The sequence below is a fragment of the Dendrobates tinctorius genome, unplaced genomic scaffold (genome assembly GCF_039654945.1).
Source record: "Dendrobates tinctorius isolate UK_male_01 unplaced genomic scaffold, ASM3965494v1 ptg000086l, whole genome shotgun sequence".
Taxonomy (NCBI): Eukaryota; Metazoa; Chordata; class Amphibia; order Anura; family Dendrobatidae; genus Dendrobates; species Dendrobates tinctorius.
In genome coordinates, this window is record NW_027361754.1 from 60,485,422 (window position 1) to 60,502,752 (window position 17,331).

The following is a 17,331-nucleotide window of genomic DNA, read 5'->3' on the forward strand; positions in this document are numbered from 1 at the left end:
TAAAATCGCATTGCATATGGATTGCATACGCATGTCCCGTGTAAAAAAATTGCACGGAAATCGCATGACACTCGCCCGATTTTTCAGTCCAGAAATCGGACCGTTTTTTTTTTTTTTCACAAATGGGTATGAGCCCTAACTCTTAAAAATTCCCTACCAAGTATGGTGAGCAATTTTCAACACCCCTTTAATGGCTCACACCTTTTTCCACACCAGCGCAGTGCCTAGAAATCAGGAGGTACCTTTAAAATGTCCGGGAAAACCATGCCCTCTTTCGTAACTGTACACATTCATCTTCAGGCGACTGTGTATGGGGACCTTAAAGGAATAGTCCCATCTTCTGGCACAATTGCAATTTACTCTTTATTAAAATTTGCAGCCACTCTTTATAAACATTTTTACATATAGCTTGCTGCCTAGGAGACCGACCGCTGCTGTTGTCCTGCTTGTAAGCACTACGCTGAAGCCGGCCGGGATTAGGAGGTGACAGTTTGCACCAGCCAGCTTCAAATCAGCGCTTGCAAGCTGAATACGAATGATCTTGTAAGCACTGTGCATATTCGGCCTCTGCTGCTAGTCAGCAGCGGTGGTCGTTAGTCCAGACAATGAGAACAAAAAAGAAAAATGTCTTAAAAACTCAAGAATGGCTGGAAATTTTGTGCACTATCCAACAAAGCCCATCTGTAACCCTTTAAGGTCCGGTCACTCTCTACAGGTTTGAGCCCTCACGTTCGGCTTATACACTTGAAAAAGTTCCCTCCGGATATACAAGACATCAATAAGGCTGCAATCGCACTTTTGGCTTCGGTCAGGTCACTATGTAATAGAATTTTTTTTTTTTTTTGTACTGTACAGGAAAGAGCAACAGACTGCTTACAGGTGTCTGCCATACAGAGACATACTTCGCATCCCGCAAGAAATAGAGGTTGACTGCATAAACCACCTTTTGCTTTATTTTTAAAGGGGTCATAAAAGTTCCTGTAGGGGTGATGTGGAGGGGGCACATCCATTTCTCTGGGTATATCATGTCATTTTACACTATAAATACTTGAGGTCTTATAGGGATCGGCCCATCCCATTACCTTGGTCAGCCTGGTATGTATGAGGCAGCCTGTATCCTGCACTCGTCTAGCCGTCTATATATCGCTAACATATTTCATAGCAGTGCACAGACATGGTCAAACACATTGCAAAAAAAAATAAAAATTCCAAAGAAACGGTTGTTCATGTTTTATTCAGACAGAAGGAATGGCGTCAAACATGGCAAAACTAACAAATTATTTTACAAGGTAACTCATCCCAGTGGGAGATGCGGTTTGCTATGGCATAATAAAATTAGTAAGACAAAAGAAAACACACAATTTTACATTAATAACACAATCAGAGTCTCACACCGGCGAGGATAGAATTATGGATGGAAGATGGAGGCTGTGGGAGAAACCGGATGAGAAGGTTAACATGAAATAAAAGCCATAGTCAAGAGGCAAAATAAAAGGCAAAGAGCAAGAAGTGTAACATGAAGCCCGGGGTCCCCAAAACCCCAAAGTCGAGGCATGGTAAAAAGGAGGGAATTGCAAGGTTACATCAGGGCAATCCAATTATACCATGGTGCATGGGCAATGTTGGAGCCCAAACCTAACATTAAGCCACTTTTTGGCTCTTTGGAATGCTGGAAGCTGTAGTTTTTAAAGGGAATCTGTCAGCAAGCTTTTGCTATGTAATCTGAGATCAGAATCGTGTAGGGGCTGAGCCCCTGATTCCAGCGATGTGTCACTTATTAGGCTGCGTGCTGCAGTTGTGATACAAATTACAATTTTCTCTGCTGCAGATCTAGAATTTCTCTAAATGCTGAGCCCTTTATTACCCCGCCCACACCTCTGATTGGCAGCTTTTTGTGTACACTGCATATAACGCTGCCAATCAGTGGTGGGGGTGTGGTGGGGGTGGTTACACACAGCAGGACTAGGAGGCACCAGACACCTAGTCCTGTAGTAATAATCTCCTGCTGATAAGTGATTTTACTGAGATTACAGTAAAAACACATTGCTGGAATCAGAATCTGTCCACACATTATGCTGCTCTCCGACTACATAGCAAAAAACTGCTGCTGACAAATTCCCTTTAAGTCATTGAGGTCATCAGTTACTATATGTATCCATCATACAACAAGCTGTCACAATGTTTAACAAAAGCCATGTTGTCAGTCTGAGCGTTCTCCCAAAGCCCATAACTATTGCTCTATTTCTGGTTTTTAGGAATTTTTTTTTTTTTTTTAACTGCTACATATAAAAAAAAATGATTTGTTTCTGCAGTAACAATAATAAATGATTAAATACTGTGAATGCCATACTATAATTTGCCAATAATAGGTCCAAGTGCAAATCATGTTCAGCAATATTGGAGAAATTATTGGCTCGTTTGTGGTCAAAGATATCCTACATCTAGGTACACAAGGCTCAACTAGTAAGGTGGCAAAACTCCACACAGGAGAAAAAAAATCCCCAAAAACATTGTGACCTGGTTCTTACATCTAATCTAAAAAACTTTCCTAAAAATATAACTGTGCTGACACTTTACTTGGCTGTATACATTGTATAAGTTGGAAGGTCTCAAACTCCTCACATCTTCTAATGTGGTGATCCTGAACAGTGGCATACGGCGTTCCTACACGAAGATAGAGTAGGGGCGAAATTGCAAGACCCAGGAGACCAGTGCAGATAGCCAGTGCTTACCTACAAGTAAAGAGAAAAGGGGCTGCAGGGGAAGATGGTAAAATCAGAAGAAAGCAAGTAATGGAATCTTGTTTTTTTTTGCTATGTAATCTGACAGCAGATTGATGCAGGGGCTGAGACCCTGATTCCAGCAATGTATTACTTACTGGGCTGCTTGCTGTAGTTTTGATACAATCCGTTTTCTCTGCTGTAGATTTAGCAGAGTTCAAATGCTGAGCTGTGCATAATCTGCCAATCAGTGGTGGGGGCGGGGTTACAGATTAGCTGGACTGTCCGGTATGTGACACCCAGTCTAGTGATCATCTCATGCTGATAAAACACTGATTGTATTGAAACTACAGAAAGCTGCTGAGTAAGTGACACATTGCTGGAATCAGGATCTCTGCCCCTACATTATGCTTCCCTCATATTACATAGCAAAAAGCTGCTGACAGTTTCCCCTTTTAAAACTTGCAGTTTTCTGTATGAATTAGGAAAAACATAAGACAAGGGAAAGTGAAGCTGTGGTTTCCCACCAATATGCATAATGCAGTCACTGATCGCCTCTGACTTACTAGTTCTCAGTGGCCCATACAATGCTGAGGTTACTAGCCTGGTGTTATCACGAGGGCACATCACATTACGGGTGACCGCTCTTTCGTTGTTGAGCAATTAGATGATGTTCATTAGTGGATTGTTTCACAGATTCCAAAACTAAATCCTCATCTAATGTGCATTAAATAAGATTTTTGGAACCTCGTTCACAGGCATTAGTATATTAAAAAAATACCTAAAAATAATAAAAAATAAAAAATCAGCAATTTCTGCATGAAGGATCATGCTGTTATTTTCTGCCAATTCCACAAGGCAAAACTAGTGCACATCTGTGGAAGACATCCATGTGTCAGTTGTGGATTTCTGACATCAGCCAATAATAAGCTCCCACTAGTGGTGGCAGAAGGCAGCTACATAACTACCTCTGCAGGGGTTTTGGAGCTTTGTATTAGGCTGTAGCTGTCAGTAATACAAGAGCCTTGTCTGTGACGGTCGTGCTTGTACTGATCACCGATTCTAGTGGATGAAGACAATGTATTAAGTGATTAAACAATAATAAATCAATACGTTTTCAAGTAATGCCATTCTCTTCCAAGGCGATCACTGCACCGAACACACGGAAGGATAAGATGCTGTACATTCAATATATACCTGTACACAGGTTAGGAATGTAGATTTGCTACAAAAAAAATAAAATAAAAAGGCTTTACCCATAGTTCATAAAAATAGAAGATTTCTGTACAATCCACAGGTGTGAAGGACAGGAGGTGATGGAGGGGGTCGTTGGGGGTCCTTGTCGTCGGTCATGTAGCCCCCCCCCCTCCCAGGCGGTCAGGACGGTCAGAGAATGGTCAGTGAAATCACAAAAATTAAAGGGAGTCAAGTAAAATACAAATTGTTAGGCCGTTCCCCGTATATGGACGTCGTCTGCGCTCATTCACATCAGTAATACATCATTACATTCTACAAAGGTGATCGCACATTTTGGCAGCATAAAGTGACTTTTTTGCTTTTGTTTCTTTGTTTGGTTGGTTGGGGTCTGTCCCTGCCAATACAGGAGCATTTGGCTAACAGCTTTTTATCTGGGTCCTCTAACATACACCTGCACGTGTGGCTCAGCCAATCATGATGTTTTCTCAATGGGGAGAGGCAAGTATGGCGATGCCAGACATTTGGGGCCTCATCTCCCCCGAGAACAAAAAAGATCAGGCATTGCAATAAAATGCCCATACACATTAGTTGTTCAGCCAGTTCTGACGGCTGGTCCAATCATTATGCCTAATGTGTATGGCTGCAGTAAAATCAGTTTACTCCCCCTCCCCAGGTCCAGCACTGAGTCTCTACCGCTGCTTCTGGTCTGTTATTGTCTGTGGTGCGGATTTCACATTGACAGCCTGTAGCCAATAACGCTTCCTAATTTGCCACTGAGCTCACAGAGAGACTGGAGCACTTAAGATAAGAAGAGACCATCGGCAGTGGTGGAGATTCAGCGCTGGACCCTGGGAGGGGGAGTAAAGCTCAGTTCTGGAGAGCGGTTGTAATGGTGGCTCACGGCAGACATCTGCTGGAGAGGACGGATCTGGATAAGGGAAGAATCGCCCTACAATGTAGAACAGGCAGTGACAAACCACTGAGGAAATCTTCATTACAAACCAAGACTACCGGTGGTCATTGTAAGACGGGGGAGATGATGCCCGCCTCTGAAGTGCTACCATTATGTGAAATGATTTCTTTCTGACATATAACACAATTAGATAAGGTGTTTGTATACTTGTAAAAAAATATTTCTAAAGTTATTTTTTTCAATGTATTAAAAGACAAAAGGGTAGGTGGAGCCAATAATGAACAGGAACCAAAACAATGTCCTGTATTCATAGCGAGCGCTCTAGGTGGTCTTATTACACAGTTATTGTTCCCCGACAGTCCCCGATAACACTATAGCATTATGCATGCAGATTTCGTCAATCTCATCAGCTCTATAAAGTTGCACATGAATGCCACAATCATTAAGAAATTAGCTTTTAATCAACAGCGTTGCACATACCAATGTGGCTGGACGAGTCCACAAAGGCAGCTCTCCCCCCAGACTTGACCTGACTCCAATCTTCTAACCATGCCTCTCCAAGTGGCACTGAAGAGTATTGTTTGCAGCCTGTCTATCACACCTAAGAGGGAGTGATTAGAAGACCAATGGCAGGGGAGAGCCCGCTGAACTGGTCGTGCCTCATAAGCACAAGCAACACTCGACTCCCGACAACCTGATATCCGGGTCATTAATACCAGATCAGTGGGGGTCCAATGCCTGGCAGCGGCCAGATGTAAACTGTATGGCTTCATACACTGTTCATGGCTGTTCTCAGCTCCTACTCAATAGTACATTACACACCGTTAGGCTTCCTCCTTTATACCCCCTGCGTCATTTTATAACTGGCCTGGAAAAATACCTTTATTGTTAACGTAAACACTATTAGACCAAGAAAAAAAAGATTTTAGTCATATAAAAATATTGAAAACTGGGCAGAAAAAGTTACAGCTGGTATATACCATATCGACTGGTCCCTATATACATCCGCTAGCTCTGCGTTGCTGCTTGCTTTCATTTCCATAGTGGTACGTCCCACGTTGCAGCCACTGGGCTGGAATGTTATTTCACCCACTGGTATGGCTTCATGATAACTATCTGTCCATCAGTGGTCATTTAAGAACACACGATTAGTCACATAACTGCAAGTGACGCTCGGTAAAACAGCCTGAAAATCTGGGAAAATTAAAAAATATCAGGTATTATTTGTACCGAGTTCCTGCGATATCCAAAGTCAAGACTGCAGCCACTGCAAGATCTTCTCCATTACATCCTAGTAATGGGGACATGATGGCCACCCTATAGCATCAAAACAACAGTTATTAGTGTCAATGGTAGAGAAACAATTGCAGTCATCACAGCAGATCCCTTGTTATTTCTCGTGTGATTTTTGGTCCTGTCCTATTAGTGGTTCGGAGTCCTCGCTGTTGAATGAGGCGGTCATCATTCGGATGGATTCTCGTTGGTGCTGCCTCGCTTTGTTGTAGAGCAGGACGCCGATGATCACCAATACGGTCCCAATGGCAGAAAGGCTGGTGATTTTATTCCCAAAAACAATAATACTGAGCCATATAGAAAGTGCGTGCTTCACAGTGCTGGCGACGCTGAAACAACAGAGGCCACGGGTCAGCAATGGGATCTACAATCAGGTTGTGTGCGCAGTGAAAACTTTTATAATATTTTTTTTTTTTAAGTTGTGCCAGAAAATCTAAGACATTTTGTTATGCTCCCAAAACACTCTTAGTAACCCCATACAAAAAAAACCCGAAAACCTATGACGCCAGTGTGAAATGAGCCCAAGTGCCTATTCAGACGTCTGGTTTTCCATGTATGTCTTCCGTGTTAACAACTGACAGAACCCATACCCATTATAATCTATCGAGTTGTTCACATATCCATGGCTTTATTTTTTTTCTTTCTTCACATTCTTACCATTTAGGCCCTGTGCACACGGTGCGGTTTCTACCGCGGATCCGCAGCAGAACTGCAGGTGATGTACAGTACCATTATAGCCAATGAAAAAAAAAACCGCAGTGCACATGCTGCGGTTTTTTCCGTGCGGTTTTTGTGCAGTAAAAAAAAAAAAAAAGCAGCATGTCACTTCTTTTGTGCTGTTTTGCTGCAGTTTTCCATCTGCTCCATTCTACAAATCCGCAGGTGGAAAACCGCACAAAAACCGCAAAAAAAAAAGGAAGAAATCCACTGGAAAAATGCAGGTCATCTGACCTGCGGATTTCTTAAAATCTGCGTGGAAAAATCCGCGGGAGGATCCGCACCGTGTGCACATAGCCTTAATGGGCAGGAGAAGAGTGACATTTTATCTATATTTTTTTTTAAAGTACCAGTCCAGCGTTTTTGTTATTTTACCACTGGAGTGGTGCTATAAGCCAATTTCCCTGCCCCCCGTCTTATACTTATCAGTCACCATCTTCAATCGGCGCTGCTCCCGTCAGTCTCTGGCAGTTTATGACCTGCCACATCGCTCCGATATTTGCTAGGCGATCCGGAAATCACAACTCAATGTAAACCTATGAGAGCCAAAACAAGATTCTCATAGACTTAGAGAGCTCGTGACCGTTACCTCCGACTCCCGGTGAGTCAGGACTTGCAGTCGTAAGATGGCAGTGCAGGACCTGAGCAGCACTGGGAAGAGTTGACAGCGATGGCTGGTAAGTAATAGACTAGGGTCAGAGAACTTATCTTAATGGCACCACTCTAACAAAAGAAAAAAACAAAAAACCGCTGGAGTGATGCATTAAACACGAGAAAACCAGATGCCACAATGTTGGTGAAAACTGACATTCAGACTAAATACCAATGAGAGTGAAGGAAATTGTTTTGTTCTTTTCACACAAAAAAATGAAAGTCTAAATGGGGCCTAAATTTACTTGTCTTTCATTTCTAGTGCATTTATTTTCTTCTCCTTTCCAACAAGTGTTCTGCCCTTTTCCATCCACTAATCGTCCAGCTTGTAAATATGGGTTCTGATCTGGCTTTGTCATGCCTGAAAACATTGACATTACTTAGATACACACAATGTAGTCAGTTTAATACCTGAAAGTGACGGGTGATATCTTCCCCATTAGTGCGTATGCTGTGATGCTTTGTAAGTGGAATAAGACCCCATCGATGAGAAGTAACACAATGACGTCCCAGTTGTAGCTGAATCTTCTCCCACTTCTCCCAACCAATGGTATGTCCTATGGAAAGCAGATACAAAGCTAAAGAAACCATAACGACTGAATTGTCTATACCTTCTTGTACAAGCATAAATTGTAAGAAAAACAAACAACAATCATGCATATAGATGCCATCACTTGAGTCTTTCAGCCCAAAATGACTATTCAAACCAAGCACAGGCAGCTCATGTGGTCAAGCAGATCAGTGCACCTTCTAGTCTACTTGTTTCCCATCTATCTTCGCCTGTACTCCGGCTCCTATAAAGCCAAAGCTGATAAACAAGAGCACAGTGGAGACAGAGGGAAAACAAGTAGGTGGGAAGGAGCACTGGATTACGGACCACGTCTAGGATGTACGGAGCGCCTGTGCTTGGTTTGAACAGTCATTTTGTGCTGATAAGACTGCATTTTAACCACTGGGGTTTAGCTTCTTGAGGACTTAGACCCCAGACTCCTATTTAGGTGGGTCCGGTCTGACGCTTGCAAAGCTAATATTGCATTGTCTTCCCTACCATGGGGGATTTGAAAATGTCAATGCAGAAAATTACCTAATTTTTAAATGAAGTTTATTTATCACTATATTAAAAGCAAACAAAAAAAAAATGCAATTTTCACACTGGCACTAGGGCAATTTCCTGCACTGACCCTATTGAAGTATTTAATGGGCGAGTGCGGGTCGGGGACAAAGCCAATTATGAAAGGAAGAGGTGAGCTGTGATATCACCTTTTATGAATGCTATGCTATCTACTGTGCATAAAATCGTTATCTTCATCATAAAAACCTGATTTAAACAATAGGTTATCTATTGCCTTTATGACACTCCTTAGTTTTTATAAAGGGTGCCAACGAGATCTATCTCCATATACTTGTGTGACAACACCCAGTCTTGCAAAATAATGATGATATTTATGCAATCCATCCTTTCCTATTAGTAGTTACTGCATTAGGTACAAGGAAAATCTCACTTTTTCATGGTCATTGAGTGTTGGGGTTTGTATTGTATTATTTTGTGTATACTGATCTTCCACTTGGAACGCTCCTCAGATGAAGGGCTTCAACTTCTGCCCCTTTATAGACAGTCTTTTGGGTGACGGCCCAGTGTGCATAGGTACCTATACCTCCACACTGTACAACAACAGAGGCCATAAGATACTCTTAGCATCTGTTGAGCTAATGGGGGGCCCATGGATCAGTCAGTAAACATGTTGTGGACTTAGTATTACGAGCTCTAAAAGACAGCACTAACAACCTGAATGACAGCAATGAACATTGCTGAGCCCTGGATTCTCTGTGTGACTGTAATTCTGCTATGTACATTACACCTAATTGCGTTATGACACTATGGAATGATACTGCAGCAAGCATTGTAAAAGCTGAATTAGCACTAAAAATAGGTATTAGACCTACCGGTAATGATGTTTCCAGGAGTCCATCCTGACAGCACCATGGAGGACGTCCTCCTCCTCCTTACAGGGACAGGAAACACACGAGAGGTTAAAGGTCACATCCCACCCCCTCTTCCTCAGTGATTTGACAAGTACCGCAAGGTGGATGATGCTAATAACAGTTTAATGAAATAATCATATTACAGCATATGACATATCAAAATACAACATAGCATAACATAACAGGGAGGGAAGTACCCGTGCTGTCAGGATGGACTCCTGGAAACATCATTACCGGTAGGTCTAATACCTATTTTCCAGGACGTCCACCTGACAGCACCATGGAGAGTACCAAAGCACCTCCTCAGGGTGGGATTACCGCCTGGAGAACTTTTCTCCCGAATGCGGTCTGCTGACCAGCCAACACGTCAAGCTTATAGTGCTTGCAGAATGTATTTAGATTGGCCCAGGTTGCTGCTCTACAGATTTGGTCAACCGAGGCCCCCGCCCGTTCAGCCCATGAGGCTGATACCGCCCTTGTAGAGTGGGCTTTTATGGACCCTGGCGGGCTAACGCCTTCGGCTTGGTAGGCGTCAGAGATTACCGAGGTAATCCAGCGCGCGATAGACGCCTTAGAGGCTTTCTTCCCCTTATTTTTACCCCCAAAGAGGATGAACAAGTTTGGGTCGATGCGCCAGCTATTGGTGGCTTCTAGATAGTCTAGCACCGCGCGCCTCACGTCCAGCGAGTGAAGGCGCTGTTCTTTTTTATTACGGGGATTGTCGCAGAACGATGGTAACACTACCTCCTGGTTTAGATTCTTTGAGGAGACTACCTTCGGGGTAAATGCCGGGTCCAACCTTAGGATTATACTATCCTCTCTTATCTGTAAATATGGGTCCTTAGTGGACAGGGCCTGGATCTCCCCTATTCTTTTGGTCGTGGTAATGGCTACTAGGAAGGCCGTTTTACGGGTGAGGGCAGAGATGGTTATTTTCTCGTCTAGAGCATAGGGGTCTGTACAGAGAAACCTGAGTACCAGGCCCAGGTCCCAAGGCGGGGTGAGCTGCCTAATCGTGGGGCGCAGGCGCTGCGTTGCTTTTATAAATCTTATTACCCAGGGATGTGAAGCTAGCTGGTAATCGAAGAAGGCGCTTAAGGCTGAAATCTGGACCTTTAGAGTACTAGGCTTAAGGCCTTTATTAAAACCTGCCTGCAAAAAACTTAGTATGCTAGGGAGGTCAGGGCTGCCTGCCACGAGATCGGACCTGCCGCCCTCCAGACAGAATCTTTTCCATATCCTTCTATAGATTGCGGATGTCACCGGTTTCCTAGTGGCCAGTAGGGTGGATGTGACCTGGTCCGACAATCCTTTTGACTTCAGGATGTCCCTCTCAGGATCCAAGCCGATAGATGAAGTCTTGCTGGGTTTGGATGGTAGATCGGGCCCTGGTGGATGATGTCCTTCCACAGGGGTAGCTCGACAGGATTTCCGACTGCCATGGCTCCTAGGAGGGGAAACCAGCTTCTCTTTGGCCAGTATGGAGCGATCAGCATCACTCGTGCGTGGTCCTCGCGTATTTTCCTGAGCACTGCCGGTATGAGGGCCAGTGGCGGGAATGCGTAGGAGAGGGATTCTCCCCAGGTCTTACTCAGGGCATCCACGCCCTCTGGGTGGTCCGTCGGATTCAGGGAATAGAACCTGGGGACTTTTGAATTCTTTCGGCTTGCGAAGAGATCTATGCTGGGGGTCCCCCAACGCTGACAGAGATGGTTGAAGATCTCTTCGTTCAGTTCCCATTCCGTCGGGCGGATCCGTTGTCTGCTCAAGTAGTCTGCTACTTCGTTTTGGGAACCCTCTAGGTGTACCGCGGTCACTGATTGGACTGTTCTTTCTGCCCAAGCGAATATTTTTTTCCGCTAGGTCCTGTAGTGGTTGATGTCTGGGCCCTCCCTGGTGCTTCAGGAATGCCACTGTCGTCATATTGTCGGATAGTATACGGACGTGACGATTCACTAGTATCGACCGGTTCCGCCGTAGCGCTTCCCAGACCGCGTAGAGTTCTCTGAAATTGGAGGATCTGGTCTTGATGTCTACTGGCCATTTCCCCTGGAAGATTCTCCCTTCTATGTGGGCTCCCCAACCCCACACACTGGCATCTGTAAAGATTCTGGGAGCTGAGGCCAACCCGAATGGAAGACACTGAAACTGGAAGTGGCAGGTCCGGGCTGGTAAACTGACCGCAAACCTTAGCAGCCTCTGGGATGAGGGATGGATAGGGACCTGGTAGAAGGCCTTCTTTAGGTCTAGGGTGCACATGACGGCGTCCCGATCTATCAGCAGGGTTGCGGATCGGACCGATTCCATCCGGAATCTCTTGTACCTGACCCAGGCATTCAGTGGTTTCAGGTTTATGATGGTACGGGCCTCGCCGGACGGTTTTGTGATCGATAACAGGGACGAATAGTGCCCTTTCCCTCTTTCTGACGGGGGAACTGGTACTATGACCTTTGATTTTACCATGTCCTGAAGATCCGTCCACATTGCGGAGTCTTCCAGGACGACAGTGGGGGTAATATATCTTTCGGGGGGAGGCGAATAAAGTTCTATGTTGTAGCCTTCCGCGATGGTTTTGAGGACCCACTGATTGTGGGTAACTCGGGACCAGTTTGTTGCGAAGTGGCGAAGTCTCCCCCCAATACCTATGGCGTCATTGCCTCCTTGATCTAGAGGTTGATGAGAATGGGGGACCTCTGTCCCTTCCGGTCTGGCTGAAGGAGCCTTTATAGGAGCCTCTTCTGGACCTTGCCCGACCCCTGAACTCGGTCTGCCTCCTAGGAAAGGGGCCTCTCCGAAAGGGCTGGGGCCGCCTGGGTTTTTCCTCCGGGAATCCCTTCTTTTTATCGGACACCGACTCTAGAATGTTATCTAGGGCTGGCCCGAATACCCTCAGGCCCGAGAAGGGGATGGCGCATAACTTAGTTTTTGAAGCGTTGTCCCCCGACCAGGATTTGAGCCAGACTGCTCTTCGGGCCGCGTTGGAGAGGGAGCTGTTTCTGGCTGCAAATCTTACCGATTCGGCCGACGTATCTGATAGGAACGCCGTAGCCGATTTCATGAGCGGAAGGGATGCTAGGATGTCTGATCTAGGGGTCTTGTTGGTTAGATGCTCTTCCAACTGCCCCATCCACAAAAACATAGATCTGGCCACCGAGGTGGCTGCTATGTTGGCCCTAATAAGAGCCGCCGACGTCTCCCACGCTCTTTTTAGTAAGACGTCTGCTTTCCTATCCATCGGGTCTCGAAGACCTGATGAGTCCTCGAATGGGATAGCCGTCTTTTTGGTAACTTTAGCGACTGGGACGTCTATTTTAGGAATTTCCTCCCATGCCCGGGTTTCCTCAGGATCAAAAGGCAGTCTGCTTCTAAAGTCTCGGGAGAGTGTCAGTCGACGCTCTGCCTCCTTCCACTCCTCCTGGACCATCGTTTTGATGTGTTCACTTACAGGGAACACTACCTGTCTCCGGGCCACCAGTCCTCCGAACATTAAGTCCTGTCTGGACTGTGGTTTAGGGACCTCCTCTATCTGCATAGTATTTCTGACTGCTTGGACCAACCCGTCTGTGTCCTCCAGTCTGAATAGGTATTTCCTGCTCTGATCCTGTCTATCCCCCCGGATCTCGCCTTCTTCTTCCTGATCCGAATCCCGGAATTCGGACTCCTCACCAGGGCTTTCTTCCGACTCTGGGTCCACTTCCCACCTTGGACGTTTGCGACTCGGCCCTGGGCTGGGAGACTGACGCCGTGCGAGGCTGGATGTAGAGGCCCGAACCTCCTCCCTTATCAGCGATCTCATTTCGGCTAGGAGGGATGGCTGTTCCTCGCCTACGACCCTTGAGGTACAGGGTCCGCATAGGGTCTTGTTATATGCGTCTGGCAGCTTTACCCTGCATACTGGGCACTTGACCGATTTGGAGGTGGCCTTTGCCGGGTCCTTCGTCCCCGAGGGGGATTCTGTCGGGGCTCCCCTCTCCTAATAATACAGAAGGGGCACCTATTCAGATCTGGGTTGGGGTAATGGGCGGGGGAGGGTGGTCTGCGCTATGCGCACTTACCCCTCCACCTGCTGGAGCGACCCCTTCCATCCTGGCGCAGTCACCGAAGCTTTCTCCCTGGTTCTCCAGAAGCGCGCTCTGCCTTAGGAGCACGCGATGTGGACCCCCCAGGCGAGCGGTGTGTGGTTCAGTGGCGAGTCTCAATAGCGAGCGCTGTCTGGCCTTCAGAGGCGAGCGCTCAGTGGCTGTCAGAAGCGCGCGCCAGGATTCAGGGGGCGGCGTCTGACGTCACCGGATGTGACGCGCGGCCTCTCGCGCTAGGCCGCCTCCCCCACTTCCTGCTCTGCGCGCGACTATGGCGGCCTCCTCTGTCCTGCGCCGTGGGTAGCCGACCCCCATCTGTCAGTGTCAGACTGCCGCTCCGGCCTCTTCGCCTGCAATGGCGGACTGCGGGGGCCTCGTTCCTGCCTCCCAGTGCCGCTGTGCCGGTCGTCCGTCGGTGCCCGCCCCGTCTGCAGCCTGCGGGGAGCCGACCATCACCTGCCATGCGGTGAGTCTTTGGAGCCGAGAGCCTCCCATAGGGAGGAACGGTTCCCTCCAGGAGCGTCGTCCTGCTCCTGGCCTTTGGGGCAGAGGGACTCCCCCCTGGAGAGTTTCGGCCCCGGGACCTCTTGACAGGGGAAGGCTTGGACTGGCCGTACGATCCCCTGAGCCCCTCCGGTAGCTTCTCGTGTGTCCCTTCGTGCAGGGACAGGAAAAACACTGAGGAAGAGGGGGTGGGACGTGACCTTTAACCTCTCGTGTGTTTCCTGTCCCTGTAAGGAGGAGGAGGACGTCCTCCATGGTGCTGTCAGGTGGACGTCCTGGAAAAGGGGATTTGGAGAGCCTCCAAAAATTCAAAAAATACTAGCAAAAAGGCAGAGATGCTTACCTGCCCAGGCCTCCAAACAAATGCATTATCAGGATGCAGTGGACCCATGTAATTAAGATGGCAGCAACTCAGGTGCAGAAATACAGATGAGTAGGCTGTGAGTGGTTGGGCGGGCTGCCCAGTGCTATCCAAATGCATCCCATGTGAACAGACACCACAGTTTACAAGATCAAATGGGCCCAACTGCACCCTGAAAAGTGCCCGCCTGATCTAATAGATGGGTGTCACTAATAGGCTGTTAACCTGGATGCTGTGCATTTCCATTGTGTGAACAGCGCCACATAAGTGTTTTTGTGCAGTAATACACCAAGCAGCCACCTCCCCCATTGGGATTGGTAGGCTGTAAGTGGTTGCCTCATCGGTATTTCTGCACCTGAGTTGCCGCCATCTTAACTACATGGGTCCACTGCATCCTGATAGTGCATTTGTTTGGAGGCCTGGGCAGGTAAGCAAAGCTGAATTCTGCTCAGATTTTACGGTTGTGAAGGTTCATCTGTTTCCACAAGTGTCCATTATTTACCATCAGGAAAATCCATGTTGGGACTAACAAGATCACAGCTGCTGCACTGGTGTAAAACTGCAGTTCAGGTGGTCTGCAAAAAAAGAAACAACTTCACTTACAAAAGACAGGAAAAATGCAATCTTTAAAAAAATAAAAATAAAGCTTTGTTGCATTACCAGGGATAGAAAGTTATTCTGCATTCATACACCCAGGCAAGAGAAATAATAAAGGAAAAAAAAATAACTGTATATTCCATTGCTTTCAGGAGCACCTACACGTTCTTCCTTTATATCCATTGTGCTGCGAGTCTTCACATGACATCATCCACAGTGGAAGAACATATTTTTGGTCCAAATGAGATCTGACAAAACATCTGATCGCACTTGGAAGAATATTAGTCTATGGGGGCCATGTACATGTCCAATTGTTTCCTCGGACCAAAACTGGTCCAAGGAAGAAAAAATTGATGCATGCATGATGCAAAAATGATCTGATATTTGGATCACACTCGGTCATGCAAGTCAACGTGTCCATGGAAAATAGACTGCACTCCGATGACATCTCAGTGCAATCTGATTTCCGCGCACTCTCAGAACGGAGAAGATTGAGAATTTTTTTTCCCCATTTTCTCATCATAAAAAAAACTCCGACCACACACTCTGATCACAAGCTGCACCGAGCCTAGTGACCATCATCTGTTCTGACTAAAGAAGTTATACATCTGTTTGTGCGCATAATGATGTGGGGACAAACTACATAGCCATCCTGGCACCCTCCCTTCCCTAAATTCACCAACCTATTGCACCTCATTCATATAAAAGAAAAGCAGGAACTTTCTGCTAGAAAACCAGAGAAAAAAACTGGGATTACTGGAGATTTACTTGGAGGGAATGATGACAACACCTGAAGCCTTTCCTGCATAGATGCTCGTCCCAGCACTGAACAAGTAGGGGATACTGAGACAACTGCAACGTCTTGCCTTCCTGTATATAATTTAACTTTGACAATGGTGGACATACCCTATTCCCTTGGCTCTTGTGCAGCTAAAATAACTTGGGGTACAAAATACTTACGAAAATTTGTATTTATCTCCACTGAGGAGTTTCTTGGAGAAGACATTCTGTAAGCTGAAATGACAGGTACAATATAATCGTTATAATAAAGAATATAGCAGGAACATCATACTTTTATAGGCTGAAGAAGACAAAACATCACAATCAACCTTTCCTGGTTAGTTATACAGTCTTCTTAACACTGGAGTTTGATTCAGGCAGGTTTGCTCAATTCAGGAAAGAAATTTGAACCGGATGGCGTTGGCACTCATTAAACCCCTCGCAGTCATGTAGAGTGAAACACTCAACATTTATGTAAATGACATGTGTTGTGCTCCAGTGTCATTGTGCTTCACGTGACAGAGTGGCGAGTAGTTAGCGGCAGACCCCAACGGAAGACCGGTGACAGGAGGAGGAGGAATGGCGGCTGACGAAAAAGCGTGGAGGGCCAACGAAAGACAAGCTGAAGAGTTTGGCTTTTTTTAACCCCTTCTAGGCCATCAGAATTCAGCAAAATGACAGCCTGGATGGCTGTGCAAATCGAATAGTGAAAAATTAGAATTTTGTCTAAATTTATCTGGAGAAATTAATAGTGAATTTGAGTAGTATAGAACGTATTCGCTCCTCTCTACTGGATATCATTTATTATGAGTTACTCATCCAGGCATTGATACTGTATCTGTCGTTACTACATCTTGTGCCATTTCATTCAACAGTCTGATGACCCTTCCCTTTACTAATGCTCATCTTGGCTTCAGGTGCCTTTCTCCAAAGCCGAATAAGCCTTTTTTTTCCTAGCGTTTCGTTATAAAGCTAGGGTCACACGACCACTTTACCTCCATCCGAGAAAATCAGACCAAATATGCTACTCACATTCTGATCAGATTTTGATCAAAGTGGGATCTGATTCCTCAGAGCTGGAGAAAGAAAAAAAATAAAGTTTTGTCACCTTCTCCATTATGTCAGTCCGTGAAAATCGGCCCTCACTCAGATGTCATCAGAGAGCGGGCCGATATTTTTCACGATAGATACGAGCGGTCGACTCATCCAATTAAATAGATTGTCTGCGCAAGCCCCAATAGAGACTTCAATCCCATTTTATGATGTAGTCACTCATATTTGAGCCGCCCTGCTACTCCGTCAAACCAATACAATGTGGAATCCAAAACTGAATACAATTTCATAAAAATGTTGTCATAAAAGGGAATAATAGAGGAATTATATTACAGCGAGATCCCTCTTTTTTTTTTTTTTTTTTTTAGAGAGCCTCAAATATTTTTTTGCTTTTGCAGCTGCTCTGTCACATTGAATATAGCAGATAAAAATAATAAGAATATTCAAAGTCTTTCTTGACTGATCTTCCAGTAAAATCAATCG

General features: G+C 45.7%; 1 protein-coding gene across 3 annotated transcripts in view; it reads right to left on the minus strand.

Moving 5' to 3' along the window:
- Positions 1-1,215: 1,215 nt before the first annotated feature.
- SLC35E2B (solute carrier family 35 member E2B) overlaps positions 1,216-17,331 on the minus strand; it is a 118,152-nt gene continuing 102,036 nt past the window's right edge. For all 3 annotated transcript variants that reach the window (XM_073585482.1, XM_073585483.1, XM_073585484.1), the window contains exons 6-9: positions 15,976-16,029; positions 14,921-14,993; positions 7,903-8,048; positions 1,216-6,452 (exon numbers count right to left, since the gene is read on the minus strand). In XM_073585482.1, the coding sequence (XP_073441583.1) occupies positions 6,221-6,452; positions 7,903-8,048; positions 14,921-14,993; positions 15,976-16,029 (505 nt within the window). In that variant the 3' untranslated portion in view covers positions 1,216-6,220. The remainder of the gene's footprint in view (positions 6,453-7,902; positions 8,049-14,920; positions 14,994-15,975; positions 16,030-17,331) is intronic.